The 23,323-nt window shown below is 41.8% G+C and overlaps 2 protein-coding genes and 1 long non-coding RNA gene across 3 annotated transcripts; all 3 read left to right on the plus strand.

Moving 5' to 3' along the window:
• The first annotated feature begins 1,695 nt into the window (after window positions 1–1,695).
• LOC146640543 (uncharacterized) lies at window positions 1,696–6,296 on the plus strand. The gene is made up of 9 exons (XM_085400083.1): window positions 1,696–1,996; window positions 2,256–2,564; window positions 2,651–2,825; window positions 2,928–3,011; window positions 3,114–3,259; window positions 3,456–3,539; window positions 3,658–3,839; window positions 4,198–4,422; window positions 4,508–6,296. The coding sequence occupies exons 1-9, from the start codon at window positions 1,920–1,922 to the stop codon at window positions 4,903–4,905; spliced, it is 1,680 nt and encodes a 559-aa protein (XP_085256209.1). The 5' UTR covers window positions 1,696–1,919; the 3' UTR covers window positions 4,906–6,296.
• A 7,065-nt stretch (window positions 6,297–13,361) lies between these two features.
• On the plus strand, window positions 13,362–20,704 carry LOC146640544 (cellular tumor antigen p53-like). Its single transcript, XM_085400080.1, has 3 exons — window positions 13,362–13,438; window positions 13,647–13,908; window positions 20,053–20,704. Exons 1-3 carry the CDS (start codon window positions 13,362–13,364, stop codon window positions 20,410–20,412), a joined length of 699 nt encoding a protein of 232 aa, XP_085256206.1. The 3' UTR covers window positions 20,413–20,704.
• On the plus strand, window positions 14,964–19,229 carry LOC146640545 (uncharacterized). Its single transcript, XR_014910016.1, has 3 exons — window positions 14,964–15,019; window positions 16,507–16,676; window positions 18,131–19,229. It is a non-coding gene; the product is annotated as an uncharacterized LOC146640545 (long non-coding RNA).
• Window positions 20,705–23,323: the final 2,619 nt, after the last annotated feature.

Raw genomic sequence — 23,323 nt, forward strand, 5'->3', positions numbered from 1 at the left:
GTATCAGCTGATGTTTGCTGGAGCCACAGCTGTAAAAGCTGCTGCTCATGATGGTTTGTATATCTGGTGAGAGGGAAACATGAAGATGAATCCAGGAGATGTCCTTACTGAATCATCAGAGCTGGACAGGTGATGGAGAAAGGTTTACCTTTTAGGTGACAGGAATGAGTTGAAGGAAAGTTATGAGCTGTTTCTGAGAGACAAATAACACCATTATTATGTTGCCAAATGATGTTATAACACCATAACATCATTTGGCACACTGACTTCTGAGGACATTTTAAATGGCACTCGCCATCAGAAAGGTTGCCTACCCCTGGTCTAGAAGAACAAAGTAAACTTCGGGAGAACGGACCAGTTAGTTTTAACAGCTCTTAAAGTAACATGAGAAACATTTTTCACCAAGAAATTCAGTTCAGTGGGTGGGTCAATGGGTCGTTCAGTGGGTCGTTTAGTGGGTTGTTCAGTAAGTGGGAAAAGTGGGCCTTTCATTTTGTCATTCAGTAGGCAAAAGGGGGTGGGGTGGGGGTGGATTCCTATTCCCACATATGTAACAAACTTGATTCAAACACTCAAAGTTAAACAAAAGAAGTTCTCATCACCTTAATATGTTCAAGTGCATAGTGTGGAGGACGTACTAAGGCCTCGAGGCACTCAGATGTAAAACCCAATATTGGTGAGGGTTTTTTAAATTTGTAAATTGGTGAGATTTGACCCGGCAACGACAGGAAGGTTACATACACAGCAAATGTCTTACACACACACACAACCAGACAGGCATGCACACAGAATGCTTAACAGTTAAAACTGAAATGCATGAACCCATCTCTCTTTGGCATGTTTATAATGCTTTTCCACAATGAGAGAGAAAGCAAAAAGAGACAGGAGCCAAAACCATCAGGTGGTGTACAGTACTGAAAAAGAACAACAGAAGGAGTATTTTCAGCGTGTGTTATTACGAGTGTTAAATGGGAATACTCTCAGTGGTGCCTCTGTAGAAGGTGCTCATAACCACACACAGGCACACACACATGATTAAACAATAAATGAAAAAAAACACACTAAAAGAGTTCAGAAGTGAGAAATCTATGAGCTGAATGTTCATAAACTGTTCATACATACAGTTATAGGTACATGAACATTTACCTATAACTGTAACTTGTGTTTCAGTGCTGCAGCCTATGACCTGCTTGACTTCCAGGTGTGAGAACCTGCAAATGTCCAGAGTCAGGAGAGACTGGGGGACCCACTTTAGCAGGGTCATCTGTGTTGGCTTTGGGACCCTTGATGATACAGGGGGACACAGTCACAAGCGCCTAAGGAAGAGTATGAGCAGGAACCAGCACCAGCTGAGAGATGGCCAATATGTAGACAGACTGTTCCCTCTTTGTGAAGGACTGATAGAAAAGTTTAAATATATATATATATATATATATATATATATATATATATATATATATATATATATATATATATATATATATATATATATATGAATACCGATGAATGTGTGTTGTTGCTATACAGCCTGGTTATATGTGCCCCTTTTTTTACTTTGAGCACCACCTTCTTTAAAGACTGCTGCACAGCAATAGCCGGCTTTAATTTTTACAATTTGTATATATATATATATATATATATATATATATATATATATATATATATATATATACACACACACACACAAAGTAACACTCGGGAGAATGGACTAGTTAGTTTTAACAGCTCTTAAAGTAACATGAGAAACATTTTTCACCAAGAAATTCAGTTCAGTGGGTGGGTCAATGGGTCGTTCAGTGGGTCGTTTAGTGGGTTGTTCAGTAGGTGATAAAAGTGGGCCTGTCATTTTGTCATTCAGTGGGCAAAAGGGGATGGGGAAGCATACAGCTACAAGGACATAAATGTAGCCAACTTGTGATATGCTATTGCCACTCTGTTTCCGCAGGACACTGAGAGAGAGAAAGACGACAACAGAAGACAACGGTTCAATTTTAATGTAAGTACTGTTTGTTGGGCTTTTAAGTGGTTGAACATGTAAAACTTGCATGTGCCATTCTCCTCATTTTTAAAATTTAAAACTTGTTTTAAAACTTTTTTTTCTTTAAGTTTTTTTTGGGGGGGTGGGATGGAAGCAAAGTTTGTGTGTGGATGTATTGTTGTTGTTCTTTGTTTGTTTTCTCATACTATCAAAATAAACTAAATTGATATGCAGTTTTTCTCTCTCACTTTCTGCCTCTCACTCTTTGTATTTACAGTGCAAACAAGATGGAGAGAAACGTTGTCTACTGCCTGCTTTGTAAAAAGCCGCAACAGTCCATTCGCACACACCTGAGCAGAGTGTGCCTGAAAGACTGCACACCACAGAAATGTGAGGAAGAAGCTTCCAGAGCCATTGCTTCACAGAAGCTGTTTTCTAATGAAGGTAGAGTGTGGAACTTCTCAGAGCTCCAGGAGTACTGCAAGGATGAAGAATCTTGCATTAAACTCTGCACTCGCCTTCAAACACGTGGATTTATCATCACGAACAGTCCCCAAGCGTTTTCGACAGTCGTGCCAACAGCGAGGTATGATGACCTTATTGCCACTTCCACATATTGGATGACACATACAAACTTTCAATAATGTCTTACCTCTGTCACATTTGCAATAGGTCTGATAAGAAGGAAATTCTTGCCGTGGCCAAGAAGGATATTGAATATTTCCACACAAGACTTTCTGGCGGTGATTGCATCCCCACATTTGCAATGACTACCTTCAGACAGTACTGCGAGGCCATCCTGATTTTACAACATGGACTGACAGCAAATGCTGTTCAAGAACTTTGTGTAAGTGCACCACCAACAACAAAAGTGCACGATAAGTGAAATGACAGCTGATGTAAGTCTGTATTTCTTTAAGCTCCAACACCTTTTTTTTTACATACACAGGTAGAGGACTGGATGGCGCGGAAAGCAGTAGCTGATGGTGTTGAGCTGAGTGGTAACTTGAAGATAACCAGCCAGGAAGAACAAGTAAGTCATTCATTCTCAGCAGCGACTCTCTTCTTGCTCTATAGGCACCTTGTGAATTGATTTTATGAGATATTTAACATTGATTCCTTTTTTTCTCTGCAGTTGTTGGACTGCTATTTTAGGAACATCCGTCCAGTGTCCTTGGAAAATCAAATTGCTGGCAGCGATGACAGGGGCAAGTTCTTCCTAGGAGAATGTGGGGTCCCACTGTCCAACCCATCATTAGATGTAAAACGCCTGAGAGCGAGGTGAGTGCTTGACCTAACTGGATCAATAGCATATTAAGAAAGATTTGTTTCTTTGATCTGACAGAGAAACCCTAACCCTGGACTCATAACAGTCAGCCACATATGTTGCTGTATGTCAGAGATGTTCGCCCCTTGTATTTTGGCTTTTTCATCTCTCTGGGCTCTCTAATTAATTTGCATGCATTAAAAACCACAGATACCTGAGCACTGAACCTGGGGATGCTATGGCTGAGTCAGCATCAAGCTCAGTAGGAGGACTACCGACACCAGGACAGGCCAGGTACACTTTTTTTTAAAAAATATCACACACTACCACAAGTCAACCTGTGTTACACGTTTCCACATTTAAAAACTTTTGATGGATTTGATGCATCCCCTCCTCTACACCTTTCATGTAGCACATCATCTACGCACCTGCCACTCCAAGAATGGGATGCCTTCCTCCAGGCCTTCCCGGTCACCCTGAATGGAGAGCCACCATCCAAACGGCAGTGTGTACAGGCTGGCTTTCCACAGCACAGACACCACTACAAGAAATGGAGGGATATTCAGCTGAAGAAAAGAGTTGGGTACATTCTCGGTAAGGCCTGGGCATGTCATGTTAATGGAGCTGCTTCTGTTGCATTGCTTTGTTTGTTTTGTATGTATTTCAGAATGAAAATACTTTAATAATCTCTAAGAAAATTATGTGGGTTACACTTGTGTAGAGACAATAGCAGTAACAGTCTGAACTAATTAAATAATACAATACATGTAAGTATAACCCACTCAATGTTGTACACCCAAATATACACAGATAGCTCAATTATAAATATAAGGAATATTTTAAGGTACAAATACGTGATTGACTAAAATGCATATGGTTGATTTTTCATTTTTAAGCCGCAATAATCACTTGCATTATTTCTTGTACGTCGCTTTGTGACCACTTCATTTAGGTCAGTCAGTTGGCAGAAGAGGAAACCCACCTCAGCCTGCACGTGTGCAGATGGCTTTGGACAAGGAGAAATGGCACACCAACAAGCCCACTGTCAATGCCATCTTGCAGGCCTGGGTTGTTCCGCAGCCCAGTATACAAGACAACCAGTCCCTCATGTCTTCGATTGCAGAGCAGAAGTGGAAGGGCCTGGCTTTGCAAGACTTCGGGGAACGGAAGGGCAAAGGTAAAATGCACACAACATTTAGACAAATTGCAAGTGAACGTTTCTAAGAGCCCTGTCATGACCGATGGTATCTTTCAACTTACAGGTGTGATCGCACTTATGCCTTTCCACAAAGGGGATATAGTGTGCGATTACCACGGGACATATATCACTGAAGCAGAAGGGAAACGGAGGCCCCAGTCGGGGTATCTGTTCTTCTTCAGGGACGAGTGTGACCGAGGGATGTGCATCGATGCCACTGCATTCCCCTGTGCCTGTCATCCCGACATTGACACCTATGGGAGGCGAATGAACCATTCCCGAAAAAATCCAAACATCAAGCCCCAGAAGTTTACAATGAACTTCCCTGCAGGACCTCAGGAGACAATACTTTTCATTGCCCTGAAGGACATCGCAGTTGGTGAGGAGGTGTTATGGGACTACGGAGTAACTCGGAAATCTTATGGTGGTGAAGGGGAAGACTTGGAGTGGCTGGACAGCTGACTTTCATTTTATCTGTTCTTTTCCTATTCTCTTTGCATGGGCTTTTTTATGTAGTGATTTTATTCTTAAAAAACACAGCTGTTTTTACATTGTCTTGCATGTAATTTAAATGTGGTTTGAGGGTTTTTTGTTTTGTTTTGTTTTGTTTTAATTTACGTATTGAAATAAAGTGTCATGTTTCCAAATTTCACTCTGCTTCATATTGTATTATTTACGTTCACTGTTTCGTGTTTTATTGTGAAAGTCTTGTGTTTCCATGTTCAGGTGTCTGGTTTTGCTTCCACTGTGGCTCCATTTTAATTTCTCATTTGTGTTCCCCGCGTCTTGATGCCTCCTGAAGAGCATGATGATTAACATAGCCAAGGTGATTATGAAACACGTCAGGTTTACAGATGAATAATAACAATAATAATAATAAATGTGAGATACTAGCTCTACATGAGTGTCTCCTGCAGTTAATATGTAATACACAGATGAAAGATGAGGTGAGATATCTAGGCATTATCTCTTGTCATTTGAAAGATTAACTACTAACAGAAAATAAGAATATCTCAATAATAGACTTAGAATTTTCTATCCTAAGCCAATTTTAAACAGGTGCCTGCAGATTCTTTGGGAGAATTTGGACAGTCTGTCTGACATCTGCATTGACTCATATTTGTTTAACAGCCCGGGTCTGCGCTCAGGTGTCGCACTTTGGATAAATAAGATAAATAAGGAGACCAAGGCCCTGTACAGGCTCTTGGTAAATGCATTGAGGAAATTAATGACTGGTTGTGCCACAATTTTCTCCAGCTAAACAAAAACAAAACTGAGGTAATAGTCTTTGGCGCCAAAGAAAAACGATTACAGGTCACCAGAGAACTTCAATCTATACATCTAAAAACCACAAACCAGGCGAGAAATTTGGGTGTAGTGATGGATGCAGACCTAAACTTGAAAAAGAAAAGAAAAACACATTAAGACAATAACAAAGTCAGCTTACTATCACCTCAAGAATATTTCAAGGATAAAAGATCTGATGTCTCAACAGGACCTGGAAAAACTAGTCCATGCATTCATCTTTAGTAGGCTTGATTACTGTAACAGCATCTTTACAGGTCTACCTAAAAAATCAGTCAGACAACTACAGCTCATTCAGAACTCTGCTGCTCGAGTCCTCACTAAGACCAAAAAAGTGGACCACATCAGTCCAGCTCTGAGGTCTTTACACTGGCTGCCTGTCCGTCAGAGGATAGACTTTAAAGTTCTGATGCTGATCTGTTTTGATTTTATATACTGTTTTGTTTGTTTGTTTGTTAATTAGTTAGTTTGTTTCTTTGCTTGTTTTAATCTATTTTAAATCATGCTTTTTATTTGTTTTTGTTTCTAATGTCTCTGTAAAGCACTTTGAATCACCTTGTTGTTGAATTGTGCTATACAAATAAATTTGCCTTGCCTTGCCTTGAGGAACTGCCCCGGTCTTTATTTATAATTCAGTGAGCGTTTGTTCCTTAGATTGGAATGTGGAGGTGTGTGTGTGTGTGACAGACAGACAGAGAGAGAGAGAGAGAGAGAGAGAGAGAGAGAGAGTGTGACACTTGCTGTGTATTTAAAAAACAAACGCTCAAACAAACCAAAGAGAAAAAGCTTACATGTTTTCAGTTTTCAGTTTTATTTGTCATATGCAAGTTAGCACAGGGTCAACATTGCAATGAAATGTGTTTGACGAGCAGCAGTCACTCAGCAGCTTGATACAGTAGGAGAAAATATAGGAAAATAAAATAATAAGAAAATAGAAAAATAATAAGGAGCAAAATATTAGAGAGACATGGTAAAAGAGAAAAGATGACTAAATATATATGTATCTATAAATATATGTACACTAGTGATTAAATAAGAAAATCTTGAAAAGAAATATGACGGGAGGGCAGATGGGATATTGCACAGGAATGAGCAGCAGAAAATTACAGTATTGCACTTTTAAATATAAATATCAATGACAATAAAGTGGAGTGACCAGTGCGGATTAAACATTACATGTATTATGAAACAGATGGTTTGGCGACAGTGGTCCAGGTAAATGCTACATGGACACCTGATCAGAGGACAAGGGCTTAAAAGGTGTCTGTGTGTCTGTATGTTTATATAATTGTACATATGGAGGAAAAATTTCCTAAAACCATACTTGAAATCATAACTAATGCACTTTATAAAATAAATACCTAAAGGTTTTTCAGAAATTATTACATAGAATAACATTTGGGACGTTCAGTGGGTGTCGTTCACTGGCTCATTCAGTCAGTGTCGTTGAGTGGGTGTCGTTCACTGGCTCATTCAATGAGTCGTTCAATGGCTCATTCAGTGAGTGTCGTTCAGTGGGTGTCGTTCACTGGCTCATGCAGTCAGTGTCTGTTAAGAAATATAGTCTAAAACACTTCTTCAGTAAAGACTCAGAGAAGAGAAACTTCTTGCTAGCAAAAGTGCAGTCTCCAGAACTGAGAATAAGACAAGGTACGACCTCTCTCATGCTCCTAGGATGTGGGGGTGAACACCCTAAAATGTTACAGACCTCCTAGGATGAGACATTCTTTCAATATGCCACCAACTATATACTTGTATATTTATTATTTATATATTTACCATATACTTCTACACACAAATGATTACATGCAGCATTCTACCATATGCAAACTTATATCATTAGCACTTAGACCCCCGGAGAGCAGTCATTTTGGTTTTCTACCTTAGACCCCTGCGGAGTCATCATTTTGCGTTTCTACCTTTAAAAGCCGGAGAGCAGTCAGTCAAATGCTGGAGTCGTTCATATGTATATTAGGTCGTTACCTAGGAATTCTGGAGGGAGGGGAGTGGGGGTGAGTGATTGAGGGGGTGGGGGAGTGGAGTGTTTCAGTTTGCCATCTTAGGGAGAAATCAACACATGTCCTTTGTATGTCCTTTGTTGCTGACATTTATTGATGAAAACAGTACAAAAAACCAACCATTTGTACACATATTTACAAATAATGATAAAAAGTGAGTGAGTACATTTCAACATGCATGTGTTGATTTCTCCCTAAGATGGCAAACTGAAACACTGAAACACTCCACTCCCCCACCCCCTCAATCACTCAGTGAGTGATTGAGGGGGTGGGGGAGCTGCTAAAAGCGGTGAGCTTCCTTTTGTGTTTCATCTTGATGCATTCTCAATCATCCAGGGAAACAAATCTCCAAAAGTCACCAACTTGGAGTGTTTCAGTTTGCCATCTTAGGGAGAAATCAACACACATGGGTGTATGTCCTTTGTTGCTGACATTTATTGATAAAAACAGTACAAAAAACCAACCATTTGTACACATATTTACAAATGGCCTGCTGAGTGGTACATGGAGCAAGTTTTGGGTGGCTTGCGACCTAAAATCCAAGTACACAGATGCAAAAAAAATCAGGCCACTGTGCGATGTGTTCACTGCTACAGGTACACATGTGGTAAATGCAGACGACAGATACCGTGGCAGTGCCAGGATTGTGAGTGATTGCTGAAAATGTTGAAATGTACTCACTCACTTTTTATCATTATTTGTAAATATGTGTACAAATGGTTGGTTTTTTGTACTGTTTTCATCAATAAATGTCAGCAACAAAGGACATACAAAGGACATGTGTTGATTTCTCCCTAAGATGGCAAACTGAAACACTCCACTCCCCCACCCCCTCAATCACTCACCCCCACTCCCCTCCCTCCAGAATTCCTAGGTAACGACCTAATATACATATGAACGACTCCAGCATTTGACTGACTGCTCTCCGGCTTTTAAAGGTAGAAACGCAAAATGATGACTCCGCGGTCAATTTAGCCAATTTAGCTTCCACTTCCACCATTTGACTGCTCTCGGGTTTTATAGGTAGAAAGGTAGAAGCCTGGGAATGCTAGTGTTAAAAGATTATACTGACTACTAAGCACAATTTTCCTAATAACAGTGTTGTTGAGTGGGTGTCGTTCACTGGCTCATTCAGTCAGTGTCGTTGAGTGGGTTATTCAGTGAGTGTCGTTCAGGGGGTGTCGTTCACTGGCTCATTCACTGAACGACATTCATTTCCTATGGCGGCAACTTTTGACTGGACCCTATATAAGGGGAGGAGTGCTCAGCTCAGTCATTCATGCCCTGAAACTCAGAGGAGCAGTGTCTCTGGATTTATGACCACAGCGTCTTGGTTAACTAAGACACACAACTTTTCTTTTTTTATCTGCTGTCTTGAAAGACTGTATTTACAATACAGGTAATATTTTTGGCATATTCTTAACTGTTGCAAATTGCTCTTTCCTGTTCTTTACTTACTTGATTTTAATGTGTTTTACTTACATGATTACACTTTTTTTGTCTTTCCTGGTTTAACAGTTTTTCAGTTACATTGTTTCACTTCTTTTTTACTTACCTGATTATACTTTCTGTTCTTTCCAGAACACAACAGCCATGGAGGACGTTGGTGTCGAAAACATGAAGGGTTTGGCGGATGCTTTCGCCAGATCTAAAAGCGTTGAGGATTTCCTCCTGGACCCCAACATTTTCATTCCATTGCAGGCAACGACAGTTGAGGATCCAACGAGACGTGTTTGGAGTAAATTTGATTACGACGGAGTGGTGGTTGAACTAAAAAACTTGGAAGGCCTGCATATACCCTTTTCTAGGTTGAACATGGCACCCTTCAAAATGCACCAGCTGAAAAACTCCTGGCACACCATAAAGAAACACTTTGACCTTAGTAAGTTGTCTGTGGAGGGCTTAAAAGTGCTGCGAAAGGTAAGAGGCTTTGATTTTGCCTACCTGGACGGGGGATTCAAGTTAGAAGCTATAGTAATTCCCAAGTCCCTTGTGGTGGTGGACAGAGTCTGTAAAATGGCTGACTATTTACCAAGACACACGGTGGACCTTGTTAATGGCATCTTAACAAAATTTGTTGAGTTGCTCAAAGACCTTCCACTGGAAGACCTGAGCAGACCCACGCTGCAGAAGACCATCATTCACAACAAGGGGAGCATGAACGTATTGCCGCAGGATCAAACGTTCGTACTCTCCAAACTGGATGAAGCGAAGAGGATGTTGCCGGAGCATCCAACATTGGAAGTCCGGTTCTTTGTCTACAAATTTGGACAAAAGACAAGGGACCCCTTTCATTTGTGGGAAGTAGCTGACCCTGACGAGGTTGTGCGATGTTCTCTGCACGTGGCCTGCAACCTCATACCACTGGACCCTCACACCACACTTTTCTGGTCAAGAGCAGGACTGGAAAGGATGTTTGGACCCAGAGCTAGGCTCTTCACGTCCATGTCCATGCACGAGTGTGTTAACGTGCAGACAGAACTTGACCAGCACCCACCGGACATCTTGCCAGCTTTGGCAGAGATTGCCACTAGGCCTAACGTCACCTTCTGGCAAGTTTATGTGGACAGCCCACACACTCATTATATGTCCACATTCCGGCACCCCATTAGTGGATTGATCGTCACTGGTGGCCTCGGCCACCCGAATTACGTTCAGGCGGTGGCCACCAGAGCTGAGGACTACTACATCCACATGATGGACTTGGCCAGGAAGGCAGCAGGTAATTATAACCTGAGAATAGAGATCGTGGAGGGGATAGAAGGGAAGGAACTGGCAGACTTTACAGACATTGTTTATGCATGCTCATTCTTCGACTTGAGTGCATTACATAAGTGCCTGACGGACTTCCCCCTCGTTGTACCCTTTAAACGGGAACAGGAACAGCCAAGCGTGAATGAAATACTGTCTCGCTGTCTAAAGTATATGGCTGACCAGCTCCGGCAACTTGGGGAGAAGCACACAGGCAAAGGCGGCTTTCTCCCAGTGTGGAAGGCATTCCAGCTGGAGCTTGCGCTGGAGGAGGCATTATACGGGCACCCCTTGTCCAACATGGACAGACAGTACTCTGCAGCACTCGGGACCAGCTCGCTGCACGAATTCAGTGCAACCAACATGCGGGGCTTCATGGGCCTGGGTGCAGCAACTGGTGCAGCTGTTGACGACTGCCCACCTCCTCTGGCACACTGGACAAGGGACACACTCCAGATGAAAAGAATCGAGAGGCTATTTGCTCTCACATTGACTCTCGAGTGCGAGCCTTCCGTGCTGGGACCTGAGCTTGTAAAACTCCTGCTGAAAGACCTCTTCAGGAGGAACGACGGCATCTTCATCTCAGAGCTGCAAGGGGAAAAATGCCCAGAGAATTTAAAGGGACACATTAATCTGGCTGCACTGACGGAGAACCTGGCCACCAGAGACTCCTTCCCGACCCCATTCACCTTTGCCCGGGCGAGGAAGCTTGTTGAAGGGGAAGGGAAGAATGTACAAGAATGCCTGAGAGCAGGATTCCTTGAGCTGAAGGTCAGGTGGTTCCCAGACATTAAGTACCGCGACATAAAGGGAACAAGGAGGGCTTCTTGGAACTTGATTGATTATGTAGAGATACATAATGAAGACAGGGAGCCTTCCATCGAGTCCCAGGCCATGGCCATAGTGGGAGATGTGGCCATGGAGATGGAGCGCCGTGGACTGTGCTACGCCAGGACCCTTGAAAGGTACAGAGAGCATGGAATGCCATGGCTGGCGCAAGTGATGAAGAGGATTCCGGGGAAGACTGAAAAACACACACGGAACAAGGTCTTGGTGCTGGTCAGCTCAGTGGGACTTATCATGAATAAGGATTTTGTGTCATATGAGAAAGTGAAGGACCTACTCCTGGAGCTGAAGATGACACAGGCAGAGCTCCAAAAGTACAGGATCCTTTCAACGTCAGTCTGTGAAAAGGTTTTCGGCTTCACTCTCTATAAGCTCCACTATGACATTCTTTATCGAATGGGGAACCCAAAACCCCATGCGGAGAAAAAGTTGCCTCCAGATCTCCCCCTGGAGATGGAGGAAGAGGATGCACCTGTACTTGAAGAGGATGAGGAACCTGACCTATTGCAGACGAGAGCTGTGTACATGCCCGCTCAAACCAGCAGACACTGGACACAGCAGGAAGAGGGATTTATCAACCTTGATCCAACAATCTCCACTGGCGTGGCGTACAAGGAGTATGTCGGACAATGCAAAGCAGCAAGACTACCTGCAAGGTCGTACAAGGGCTTTGGGAGAAAGCGAAGAGACCTTCTCAGGGATGCATAGGCATACAAGCTGATTTCCTGTTCTAATCATGTCCTTTCTTTATTTTGACTTTATGCTTAGAACTAGCACAGTAGGACATATTTGTTTATCTTTTGAATCCACTTTAAGACAAGTGTGAATTTGATTTCTGTTGTAGTTGATCTTGAAGAAGTGTGATCTCAGTTCATTTTGTGGTGTTCACAAGTTCCACTGTAAATAGAGGTATTTAAAATAAAAAAAAACCAAAAAAAAAAACCACCCCTCACATGGACTCTGCCTTGACGTGGCGTGAGGGCTTACGTGTCCCTCTGGGATACAACCAAAGAGTCCAGCAGCTGATCAGCGACCAGCTGAACCTCCAGGCCATAACAGTGAAGGACAGAGCAGTATACTTCCTGTCCCTCACCCTCCTGTCACTGCCTGGAGGTTCAGCTGGTCGCTGATCAGGTGTTTCTCTCCCTATCACTATCTCTCTCTCCAGGGCGGAACTGATTACGGGTTTACGCCCTCGGGCCAGCTCTCGGAGGAAGAAACACCTGTGCCTCGTCAGTGTGGATTGCATTTAAGCCAGGAAACAACGGTTGTTTTTCGCTGGATTTGTAAGAATCGCGTAAGTGAAATTCTAGCAAGTGTTTTTCCGTGTCGTTGTGTGTTTGAAACTAACAAGCGTTTCCTTATGCGCAGACCCTCTGGACTGTTTTCCCTGGTGTTCCCTGAGTGGCGAGTGTTCGAGTGGATTCCTGTGATTGTTTGGAGAGAAACGAGAGTTTTCCCCTGGATTTCCCCCCGGAGCCATGCCCGTTTCACCTTTTGTATATACACTTGTTGGACACTGTACGTTAATAAATTCTCTTGTGTGCATCCATCCCCGGAGTGCAGCGCGTGACTCCAAGTTGCACACCGTGACGCCTTCCCCACAAAGTTACCTGAATACATACCTGTTCACCAAGCACACACCTACCTACATACTTACCTGGTCGTAGCGAATACTCACCTGAATACTGTGCAAATGTTGAATAATGAAAATTAAAACAATTTGATCAACGTTTGTTGTTACTATTTATTAAATTTTATTTTCAGTTGTTCATGACGGGACAAACAGTGTTGGGGGAAAGAGAAAGATGAGAGAGATGAGAGAGAAAGATGAAGGAACAGAAAAACTGGGCAACAGGGACAGTGAGAAAGGACACAAAAGAAAAAAAAATCTCCCGTTTTTGGTTCACATTAACTTAAATAGATATTTTTTTGAAGAACATTTGATTTTTTGAAAGACAATTTAAAAAAGAGGAAAAGAAAAAAAGACTGGACACCATGGAAAACGGCTGGACTGTGGTGCGCTATGGCCGCCGGCGCCAACGTGACCGCCAAGTGTTCTGGGACGGGTACGGGTACGCTCCTTTTCCTCTCGGAGAAGGGATTATCTTCCACAACCTAACCCTAACAGTGTACAGTGACTGATCAGGCAGTACAGTTTTAGGAACCTTTTTAACTGAGGCAGGATGGCATTTTGGTTTTTAATCAGAATCTACCCTTCAGCCAGAATTCATTTAAAGAGCTGTGGGAACAGCTACCTGTGACTGAATCTCTGTCCGTCAGTTTGGACACTACCTCAACCGTGAACAGCAATACAACGGGTCATGATGAAACCTGGAGGCCAGATGACACCATGGAGATGTTTCAGATCATCAATGAGCAGCAATTAGCTGAAAACTTTGGTGAAAATCTCTTTGAGCTGCCAAATGACATTTTGCAAAAAGACGGCATTACACCTGCAGCCTCCACTGTTCCGGTTACGACAGATTACCCTGGCGAATGTGGGTTTCAGCTGAGATTCCAAAAGTCTGGAACAGCAAAATCAGTGACTTCAACTTGGTGGGGAAAATGCAAAGCAAACGTGTGGTCGCAAATTTTGAAGCCACCCTGATAACCTTCTCCCACCAACGATGTGGAGATCCAAGCCTTTTAGATCCAGTTAAAATCAAGACACTTAAAACGATGATAAATGCAAAGACTGGTAACAGCGCAAAGAACCATAAAGCAAGAGAATTTTTAAAAAACTATGAGAAATAAACTAGGCTCTGCCCATGACTCAATCTTTGCCTCTCTTCCTACCTCATCTCCTCTAACTCCATCTGCTGTCCATCTGAGAAAAAGGCACAATTTGCTATTGCATTAGTCTATTATTTAAATTGTCCACATTTAACAATTCTTCACCTAATCCACAATAAAGTAATGATAAAAACTGTTATGGAACCTAGAAATTGTATTTGTTATTGTTTTTATACTTGGATCTGTTGTGCCAAAGTAGGTATCCCCGACAGAATTTGTTTCCCCTGTGCTGGGAGCACGCAGGAAGTACTGATGTTTTCATTTTGTGAAAAATTAGTATCGTTACATTACCATACAACAGAAAATTATATATATATATGGAAAAGCCGACGTAGGACAGTTTTCCAGTTTCATTGTACTACTGTACTATGTATGACTGTGCAATGACATTAAAGAGTTATCTCATCTCACGGGGTATCAGATGGGATTATTTTAATAAAACATTAACATTTTGGCTGATAACTATTTTTATTCTCCTGTAACTTTACTCTAAAAAGAGCTAAATCCTCTAAAGTTTCAGGAGTAATGCGTCATAATAAGAAGTGTTTGTGAATGAAAAATCAGCAATGTGGGATACTGTTTGTCCGTGATTTACACAGGGGGAACAAATTGTGGCAGGATCAGCCTGATATTATTTGTATCGCACTATAACTTCGTTGTATAAAGAGCTAACATCTCAAAAATGTCAGGAGTAGTTAGTCATTATGAGAAGTGTTTGTAAAATTTGCCACCGACATCCATGTGATCAACAACAGACACACGTCATTGCCCTTCGTGGTCTAAACCAATCAGAGATAGTCAGGGGCGGGACCTCTGTAAATGTCCTTGGTCCAGCTGAAAGTGCAGGTGGATAGAGAAAGGTGAGTAGCTTGAATGAAGCGATACCGATTCATTAAATCCTGAATTGAATGAATATAAATGTATTTTACCAGAAACGCCAGAGTCTCAGGCTAAAGCTCACAAAACTATTTCAACAACAACCAGCGAATGAGAGCAGGAAACGGTAAACACAGAGCGGACCGGCGCATCAGAATTAGCTTAGCCGCCGTCGGGGCTGAAAGCCAAAAGCTCACTAATTCTGATTCGTCGTGTCTGAATCGTCTTTACGTCTTTTTTGCGCAAGATTCTGGGCTGCAGGTTTTGTCTCTCTTCAACCAAAATTCACTAGGCCAGCAGCAAAAGAAGAACCAAACTATGCTTCACATTTGATAAATATCGTCGTTAATTCCCTATTACTTTTGCTGTTTTGCTTCCAACACGATAAAAACCACAGTTCATGCACAGCTCTCGCTCTGTACTTCAAGAAAAGTTTCCCATCTCAAACATGTGTTTTCCGCATTACTCATTTGCTTATTACCCATCAGTCTACCGTTGTTTACAGCGCTGGCGGCCGCTGTCTTTTCTTTTCTTTGTACTTAAATGACCTCGGACAAGAAAGAATAATTTCTGCTGTTCAATACTGAAGAAATGTAAACTTTTTCAAATTGGGTATAATTGCAGAATATTTTTAAGGTTATCTGCTATAAAATCCATGCCAGGAAAATCTCCTTCATGTTTTTTTTTTCTATTTTATTCTCAGTTACTTTGACACAACGGCATGTGCTGTGATGTTCACATCTCTGATAAAGTTTAGTGTCAGTACTGATAAATGATCAGAATTACAAGATTTCTCACTGTCTGAGGAAAAATTGCACCAAATCGAATCTGGACCTTGTGAAGCGGAATCAAGTGGATTATAGAAATCAGTGATGATACCCAGCCCTAGTGAATATCCTAGGACCGACAGAAGTGGATATAACTGACCGTGGGCAATGAGAAAAGATGAAAAGAACGATTGATAACTTTTTTGTCAAGTTAAGGCCTGATCGATCTGAAATTCATAGCCAGTGCTCTGACAGGGAGCCATCAATCTTTGAACGCTGATTTGGGTGCGCCCAACTTTTTTTTTTTAATGGTGTGCATAAGAAAAAAAGTTTTGCGCACTCAGAGAGAGACAGTGACACTTGCTGTGGATTTGGAAAAAAAAAACACACAGAAAAACCAAAGAGAAGGACAGGCACACAAGTCGATTTGTACCGCATTGAGCCAGCAGAGGGAGCCCCTCTGGTTCAATCCCAGTTGCACAGCAGCTAACCAGCTAACCAGCTTCTGTGTGTGTGTGTGTGTGTGTGTGTGTGTGTGTGTGTGTGTGTGTGTGTGTGTGTGTGACAGAGAGAGAGAGAGAGAGAGTGACACTTGCTGTGTATTTAAGAAACAAACGCTCAAAGAAACCAAACAGAATGACACAGGCAGAAAGACACTGTTTTATTTTGGTAACCAATGATGCATTTCTTCTCCCCTTGTACAGGGCCTTTTATGACAGGAACAGGAACCACAGAGCGTCAGCCGCACACATCGAAGCTGCACAGGGCACACGCGGCGCCACGCAGAATAAATGACGTTCCTGAGCCAAAGCCGAAGCCCAGCCACCCACGCTTCCTCGTCCTGACACCTTTAAGGAGCACACACCAGCCACAGGTACACATTACAATCTTACACAATCTTACACAATGGCCCAGCATCACAACAGGTCCTCTCCTGACACTGAAAATCTCTCCTGATTTCTGTTGTTTTTCCCTCATCTCTGAGCCGCTGAGTGTGAGTGTGTGTGTGTGTGTGTGTGTGTGTGTGTGTGTGTGGGTGGGTGTGTGTGAGAGAGAGAGAGAGAGAGACACTTGCTGTGGATTTAAAAATTTAAAAAAACACACAGAAAACCCAAAGAGAAAAAGAGGCACAGAAGTCGATTTGTACCGCATTGAGTTGCAAAGCAGCTGACCAGCTTGTGTGTGTGTGTGTGTGTGTGTGTCTCTTTTACACAAAAAATACATGTGAGTGCACTTGCAACAACTTTTAATATGCAATGTACAGGACTTGCCAGCTAGGCGCCATCCTGTGGACCAAACATGCAATTGAAAGATGTTATTTTCGCCGGTATAACTCCTTCTGACACTTTGTACCGCATTGAGCCAGCAGAGGGAGCACCTCTTGTTCAATCCCAGTGGCACAGCAGCTGCTCTGCTTCTGTGTGTGTGTGTGTGTGAGAGAGAGAGAGAGAGAGAGAGAGAGAGAGAGAGAGAGAGAGAGAGAGAAATTAAAAAGCAATGAAATTCAAATTTTGCACTACAGACCTCACAGTGTCTGTGTGTGTGCTTTGGTGTGTGTGTGTGTGTGTGTGTGTGTGTGTGTGTGTGTGTGTGTGTGTGTGACAGAGAGACAGACAGAGAGAGAGAGAGAGAGACACTTGCTGTGGATTTAAAAATTTAAAAAAACACACAGAAAACCCAAAGAGAAAAAGAGGCACAGAAGTCGATTTGTACCGCGTTGAGTTGCAAAGCAGCTGACCAGCTTGTGTGTGTGTGTGTGTGTGTGTGTGTGTGTGTGTGTGTGTCTCTTTTACACAAAAAATACATGTGAGTGCACTTGCAACAACTTTTAATATGCAATGTACAGGACTTGCCAGCTAGGCGCCATCCTGTGGACCAAACATGCAATTGAAAGATGTTATTTTCGCCGGTATAACTCCTTCAGACACTTTGTACCGCATTGAGCCAGCAGAGGGAGCACCTCTTGTTCAATCCCAGTTGCACAGCAGCTGCTCTGCTTCTGTGTGTGTGTGAGAGAGAGAGAGAGAGAGAGAGAGAGAGAGAGAGAGAGAGAGAGAGAGAGAGAGAGAGAGAGAGAGAGAAATTAAAAAGCAATGAAATTCAAATTTTGCACTACAGACCTCACAGTGTCTGTGTGTGTGCTTTGGTGTGTGTGTGTGTGTGGGTGGGTGTGTGTGAGAGAGAGAGAGAGAGAGAGAGAGAGAGAGAGTGACACTTGCTGTGTATTTAAGAAACAAACGCTCAAAGAAACCAAACAGAATGACACAGGCAGAAAGACACTGTTTTATTTGTGGTAACCAATGATGCATTTCTTCTCCCCTTGTACAGGGCCTCTTGAAGCCATATGTGGACGAGCAGATGACATAGTGCTCCACAGGCCTGCTTCTGCTGCCTGCTCCTCTACCCACCTGCTGCAGAGGCTTCTGTGAAGGGAAACTGCTACATGTTATGTCACCAATCCCTGCCATGCTGCGTGTCTAACGACCCGGCAGGGCCTGCTGAGTACAGTGGTGGTGGACCCAGGCCCTCTGCACCTTCCTTTCTCCGATTGGGACCGTTTTGTCCCATCCTTTTTGGTCCGATTCGCCATATCTCCAGAACCGAAGAAGCCATCGGCGTGGCCTCTTCGCCACAGCGTCCGGCACCCACCAAAACCCCCACCTAGACACCAACCTAACCCCTAATTATTGCTAGTTATTTTAATTTTTACCTGTCGTCTTGTGTTCCAGTCGGTCGCAGCAGCAGTGTGTTACCAGTCGCCAATACTCTCCTCTTTAGTTTGAGAAGTCTCCTTTTGTATTAACTATGCTTTTCCAAAAACGTCTATCTTTGTGTACACGTTGAATGAATGTTAATGGGAGACCAGTTCTTTGGGGGGTTTTTTTGGGGGTTTTTTGTGGACAATCCTTGTCAGTGTTGGAGGAGGACTGTGAAGGACGACCGTTTTGCTCTCCCTGACATTTCGTATTAATGCTGGTCAAGAACAAAAATGAGAATGACACTGCTGGAAGTTATCACATCACTATAGTTTCTTTTAATAAGCACTTTTTAAAACTTTATATATTTATAATGCAAGGTAGCTAATGAGTAGACATACTGAGTTTGTGGGTCTCGTCTTTATGACATGTTTAAAAAAAAAAAAAAGAGAGAGAGAAAAAGATTTGACTGTTTGTCCTCAAACTTTCAGACTCTGCTTTTGTTTCCCCAGCCCCGATTTCTGAGTGAAGGTACGCGTTTCAGGATATTTCATTGAAATATTGCTCTAATATTTTCAGTTTAGTTCTGGCACAAGGCACACAACACAGACACACTGAGCTCGGCCTGAAGAAGGCGAAGGAACGCCGAAACGTCGCGAAGAGCTCAGTAGATGCGCGTAAACCCAAGATGGGCAATTTTTTGAACTGGGGCAGGGGTACCACCATCCTGTCCCACGGTGGAGAGTTCATCTCAAGGAACCGGCGATTGCTGGTTCCCTGATCTTTTTTCAACACCCTAACCCTTTACCACAGACGTGGAGTCAGGACCCGCTGTTCACTTTCAGTCAGTACACTGAAAATGTGTTTCATCAGACTAACCACAAATGTACGACAGTCAAGAACTTCTGCAGCTCTGAGCCAAGTTTCCTAAACACTCTGCAGTATGAGGAGGACGAGTTCTTTAGAAAACTGATAGCTGCAGAAGGACAAACCTCAACTCAAAAATCTTTAAAACGCCTTCATTCTTCTCATATGATTAATGAGAAGGAAAACGGGACACCACTGTCTTATAATTCCCCAGGAACAAACTCCTCTTTCTCTCATTTCAGACCTGTTTCAAATCATAAGCAGACACAACCAAAAACCGGCTCACCTAATCAAACCAAATCCTAACTTTAAGCCACTATCCAGTCCTGTCCCCCTTCTCTCCTCATACCGGTACCCACAGTTCAGACCCCACCTCAGGCCCCTTACTGCCTGAGGAGGGGTCTGAAGTATTTTCCAGCCTTATAAAGAAAGGGAAGACTGAAGTGGCAGACTGTCATGCAAAAAGCGAGCATCTCCTCCTTGCACTGCTTACAGTCAAATGACAAAATATGTGAACTCTTTTTAAACAGGAAAAAGGAAGAAATTGTACACCAGAGGGGGCAAGAAGGAGAAAACTTGAATATAAACTCAAAAGAAAAACCGCTGTTCCTTCCCTCCCCCAGAAGGCAATAGAATATCATCATGTTAAATGCCACTTTTGGGGGGGGGGGTAAAATTACTTGACAAATATGTTTCTCTTTTTTGTTATTTCGTCCCTCTTTGTTACAGCTACAGGAGGACAATAAACAGAAGAAGGAGAGCGGCACCAAAGAGGCGAAAAAACGAAAGAGCGCACCACCTCCTGACACCACATCCACAAAGAAGTCCAAATGTACCTCCAGTGCTGAGGGGGACGACAAGGAGGTTTTTCTCCTCCCTGTTCGTGGGCGTGAGCGTTACGAGATGTTGAAGAAGATCAATGACGGTTTGGAGCTGCTTGACAAGGACAGCAAAAGCAAGTCAAAGGTCTCAGTGAAGCATGAGGTTCCCGTGCCCTCCAGTGGAAAGAGGCTGCTCCAGAGAGGAGAGAGGAGTGACAGCGACTAAGATGCCCATCACCTCAATTTCGAAAACAAATGTCACCTTTTTGTCTAAGCCTTTAGGATTATTTCAGGTTTTAAATGCCCATTTAAAAACCAAAATGCCATCCTGCCTCAGTTAAAACGGTTCCTGAAACTGTACTGCCTGATTAGTCACTGCACTGACATACTGTTGTGTTCAGTTATGTTTTTCTTTTCTTTTTAAAAAAAAAACAAAAAAAACAACAACCCTATGTTCCTAATTGGGTTAGAGCCGTTCAGCATGGTTTGAGTGAGATTAAGAATGATCCTTGTCATAACGAGTCACTGCCGTTTATTTAAATAAAGTTCAAAGCTAGGCTTGCAAAACTTGAATGGAATTTGCCTCTGATGTTGCTGTATTACTGTGCTACAGTCCTGTCGCACCATGTCATTTTTAAAAAAAGAAATGTATATATTTTGCATGATTGTCTGGGAAATGCAACCACCTCTGCGCAACCTTGATTCATATGCAATATGTAATCATGTTTGTGTAACATGAAAGAAAAAAGAGAAAAAATGATGATAAATGCAAAGACTGGTAACAGCGCTAAGAACCATAAAGCAAGAGAATTTTTAAAAAACTGTGAGAAATAAACTACACTGTAAAAAAAATAACCCTATTCAAATTAAAAAAAATGATGTCCAGTTGTCACATCCAAAATATTTGGCTTTATAGAATCCAAATTGAGTCACTTGATATGACCTGATACTTTTATGTTGATATAAACAATATTACTAGACTTGACTGAAACTTTAAATTTTGCATTGATCCAAATTGATTTTTTTACATAGAACCATATTTTAATTATTGAACCAAGCTAATATATTGAAATTTAACCAACCTAATGTATTCACATCGAACCAAATTAACATGAACTAATATGTTTGTGTTGAAGCCAGGTAATTGATTTACATATATTCAAACTATATTTTTTACATTTCATTTCAGTTCAAAAATGCTCTGCATTTCCTATAAAAAACAAGACAGTTGGCCAACCAATTGTTTCAAAATTATTTATTGTTCCAAACCATTTTAACTATAATCAATAGAGAGGATTAGTAATATACAGATTTAGTGCTACGGCAGAAATGATTAGAGAAATGTTTGTTTTATAAAACCTGCAATCTTTTGAAAACCAGTATAAAACCTGCAACCTGTCTAAAACTGGCATAAAACCATTATAAAAACTCTTTTTAAACCAATTTGCAAGTACTCAAAAATGTTTATATGTGCACTGTGCCTGTACAATGTAAAAAAAAAAAAAATCTACACATGTATCAATGAAATCAACTTAAATCTCCCTTTCAAATGGGTGTTCTTATAAATTTTGAATGTAGAATACCACTGCAGGCCAACCAAGCACACATGCACATGCATGTGCACATACACATGCACACATGCATGCAAACACACTACTGTGCAGTGTTAAGTTCACAATTAAGTTTGCGAATCTTAGAGGTCATCTTGTTAAAGTCAAGCTCCATCATAATCTTTTGAAGAGCCTCAAAGGTGAACCTGAATCCTCGTGGATATTCCATATTAAGAGCATAACAGAGTCCAAAGACCATTGCCACTCCAGCTGCCACAGAAGGCAACTCATTCAGGACTTCCACACCATCAATGATTATCCCGATGTCTCGAGGCTGATGTAGGAGGCTTGAGTTGTCCCTGAAGACGAAGAGTGCCATGGTGGTACTCTGCAGCTCTTCCTCAGCTTCATCTTTCTGGGATATCTTGAGGTAAAATATGGAACAAAATGTACAAGTGAAGAACTGAAGTCTGGCACACCTGATAAATCTTTGACCATAATAAACTACTATTTTGATAGTTGTTTGGTCACAGACTATTAGAACAATTATTTGACTAATCAGATTGTGAATTGCATAATCATTAAATTAAATCAATGGTGGAACATTTTCATAAATGTTCCACAAAGCCCAAGAAAAAAAAAAAGAAAACAATACAGAACCCTAAGATATTAACTTGATGAGTTGATTAATCGTTGCTGTCCTACATTAATCACTGCATTTAATAGCAGAGTTGTCAAATTTACATCAAGAGACTGCATCTCATGTAGAGACAGAACAGATATGGACATACCATGTATTCTTTTATCAAGTCCTCAACACATCAGCAAGGTGAATGAGAGGATAATGAGGGAGAGTCTAGATTATTATGAAATGTTTAAAAAGGATGTGCAGTGTAAATGCAAAATGATACCTGTTCAGATTAAATGAAAATGTATGCTTCAGCCATGGAATGGATGGAGCGATCTGTGGTTCTGAAAGCATACAGAAAAAAAAGAATAATGTTACTTCTCTATAAAACACATTACATAGAAAAACCAAGAAATACGTAACATGACATACCAAACAGTCTACAGACCAGCCATTAGCGACTAAGTTTGGCATAGGGTCAATTTTTTGCTGTTAAAATTAAAATTTCTTCAGAAAATGCACATTTTTCCGAGCTGCGCCTGAAAGTCAATTGAAGGAATTAGTCTTATGTCATTGATCTTATATGCTGGCTTGTTATTTCTGTCTCTAAATCATGCACATTAATAATTATCTTTTGCGCTCGGTGTACACACACATAACACACAGATATTTATATGAAGAGAGACAAACGTGCGCGCACAAACACAAGCTTGTGTCTAGAAACCGCGAGCTCACCAGAAAAATTCAAACGAAGCGGAGCACGGAGTTATACTATGAATGTTATGAACTATGAACTTATGCTAGCTAGCTTTATCCACCACCGATGCATCGTGGTAACGCTAGCTAGTTAGGCAAAAAGCCGTTTTTTACCAGTATACTAACTTGTATTCCCGACTGTGATGGTCGGTTTCTGGTAACCAGTTCTAACGTTGCGCAGGATAGCTAGCTAGCTTATAGCT

This window comes from Rhamphochromis longiceps, unplaced genomic scaffold (assembly GCF_057381845.1).
Source record: "Rhamphochromis longiceps isolate RC_006_pf unplaced genomic scaffold, R_longiceps_female_GT1.1 unmapped_scaffold_5, whole genome shotgun sequence".
Classification (NCBI taxonomy): domain Eukaryota; kingdom Metazoa; phylum Chordata; class Actinopteri; order Cichliformes; family Cichlidae; genus Rhamphochromis; species Rhamphochromis longiceps.

Excerpts from the sequence above, each read along its gene's own strand:
- LOC146640544 (XM_085400080.1), top strand. The coding sequence starts at position 13,362 with ATGGAAAACGGCTGGACTGTGGTGCGCTATGGCCGCCGGCGCCAACGT. Across the intron at positions 13,439-13,646 it reads GTGTTCTGGGACGGGTACGG|TTTGGACACTACCTCAACCG; the intron begins GTACGCTCCTTT and ends TCTGTCCGTCAG. Across the intron at positions 13,909-20,052 it reads AGTCTGGAACAGCAAAATCA|ATATGTTTCTCTTTTTTGTT; the intron begins GTGACTTCAACT and ends ATTACTTGACAA.
- LOC146640543 (XM_085400083.1), top strand. The coding sequence starts at position 1,920 with ATGCTATTGCCACTCTGTTTCCGCAGGACACTGAGAGAGAGAAAGACG. Across the intron at positions 1,997-2,255 it reads GACAACGGTTCAATTTTAAT|TGCAAACAAGATGGAGAGAA; the intron begins GTAAGTACTGTT and ends TTGTATTTACAG. Across the intron at positions 3,540-3,657 it reads CCGACACCAGGACAGGCCAG|CACATCATCTACGCACCTGC; the intron begins GTACACTTTTTT and ends CCTTTCATGTAG.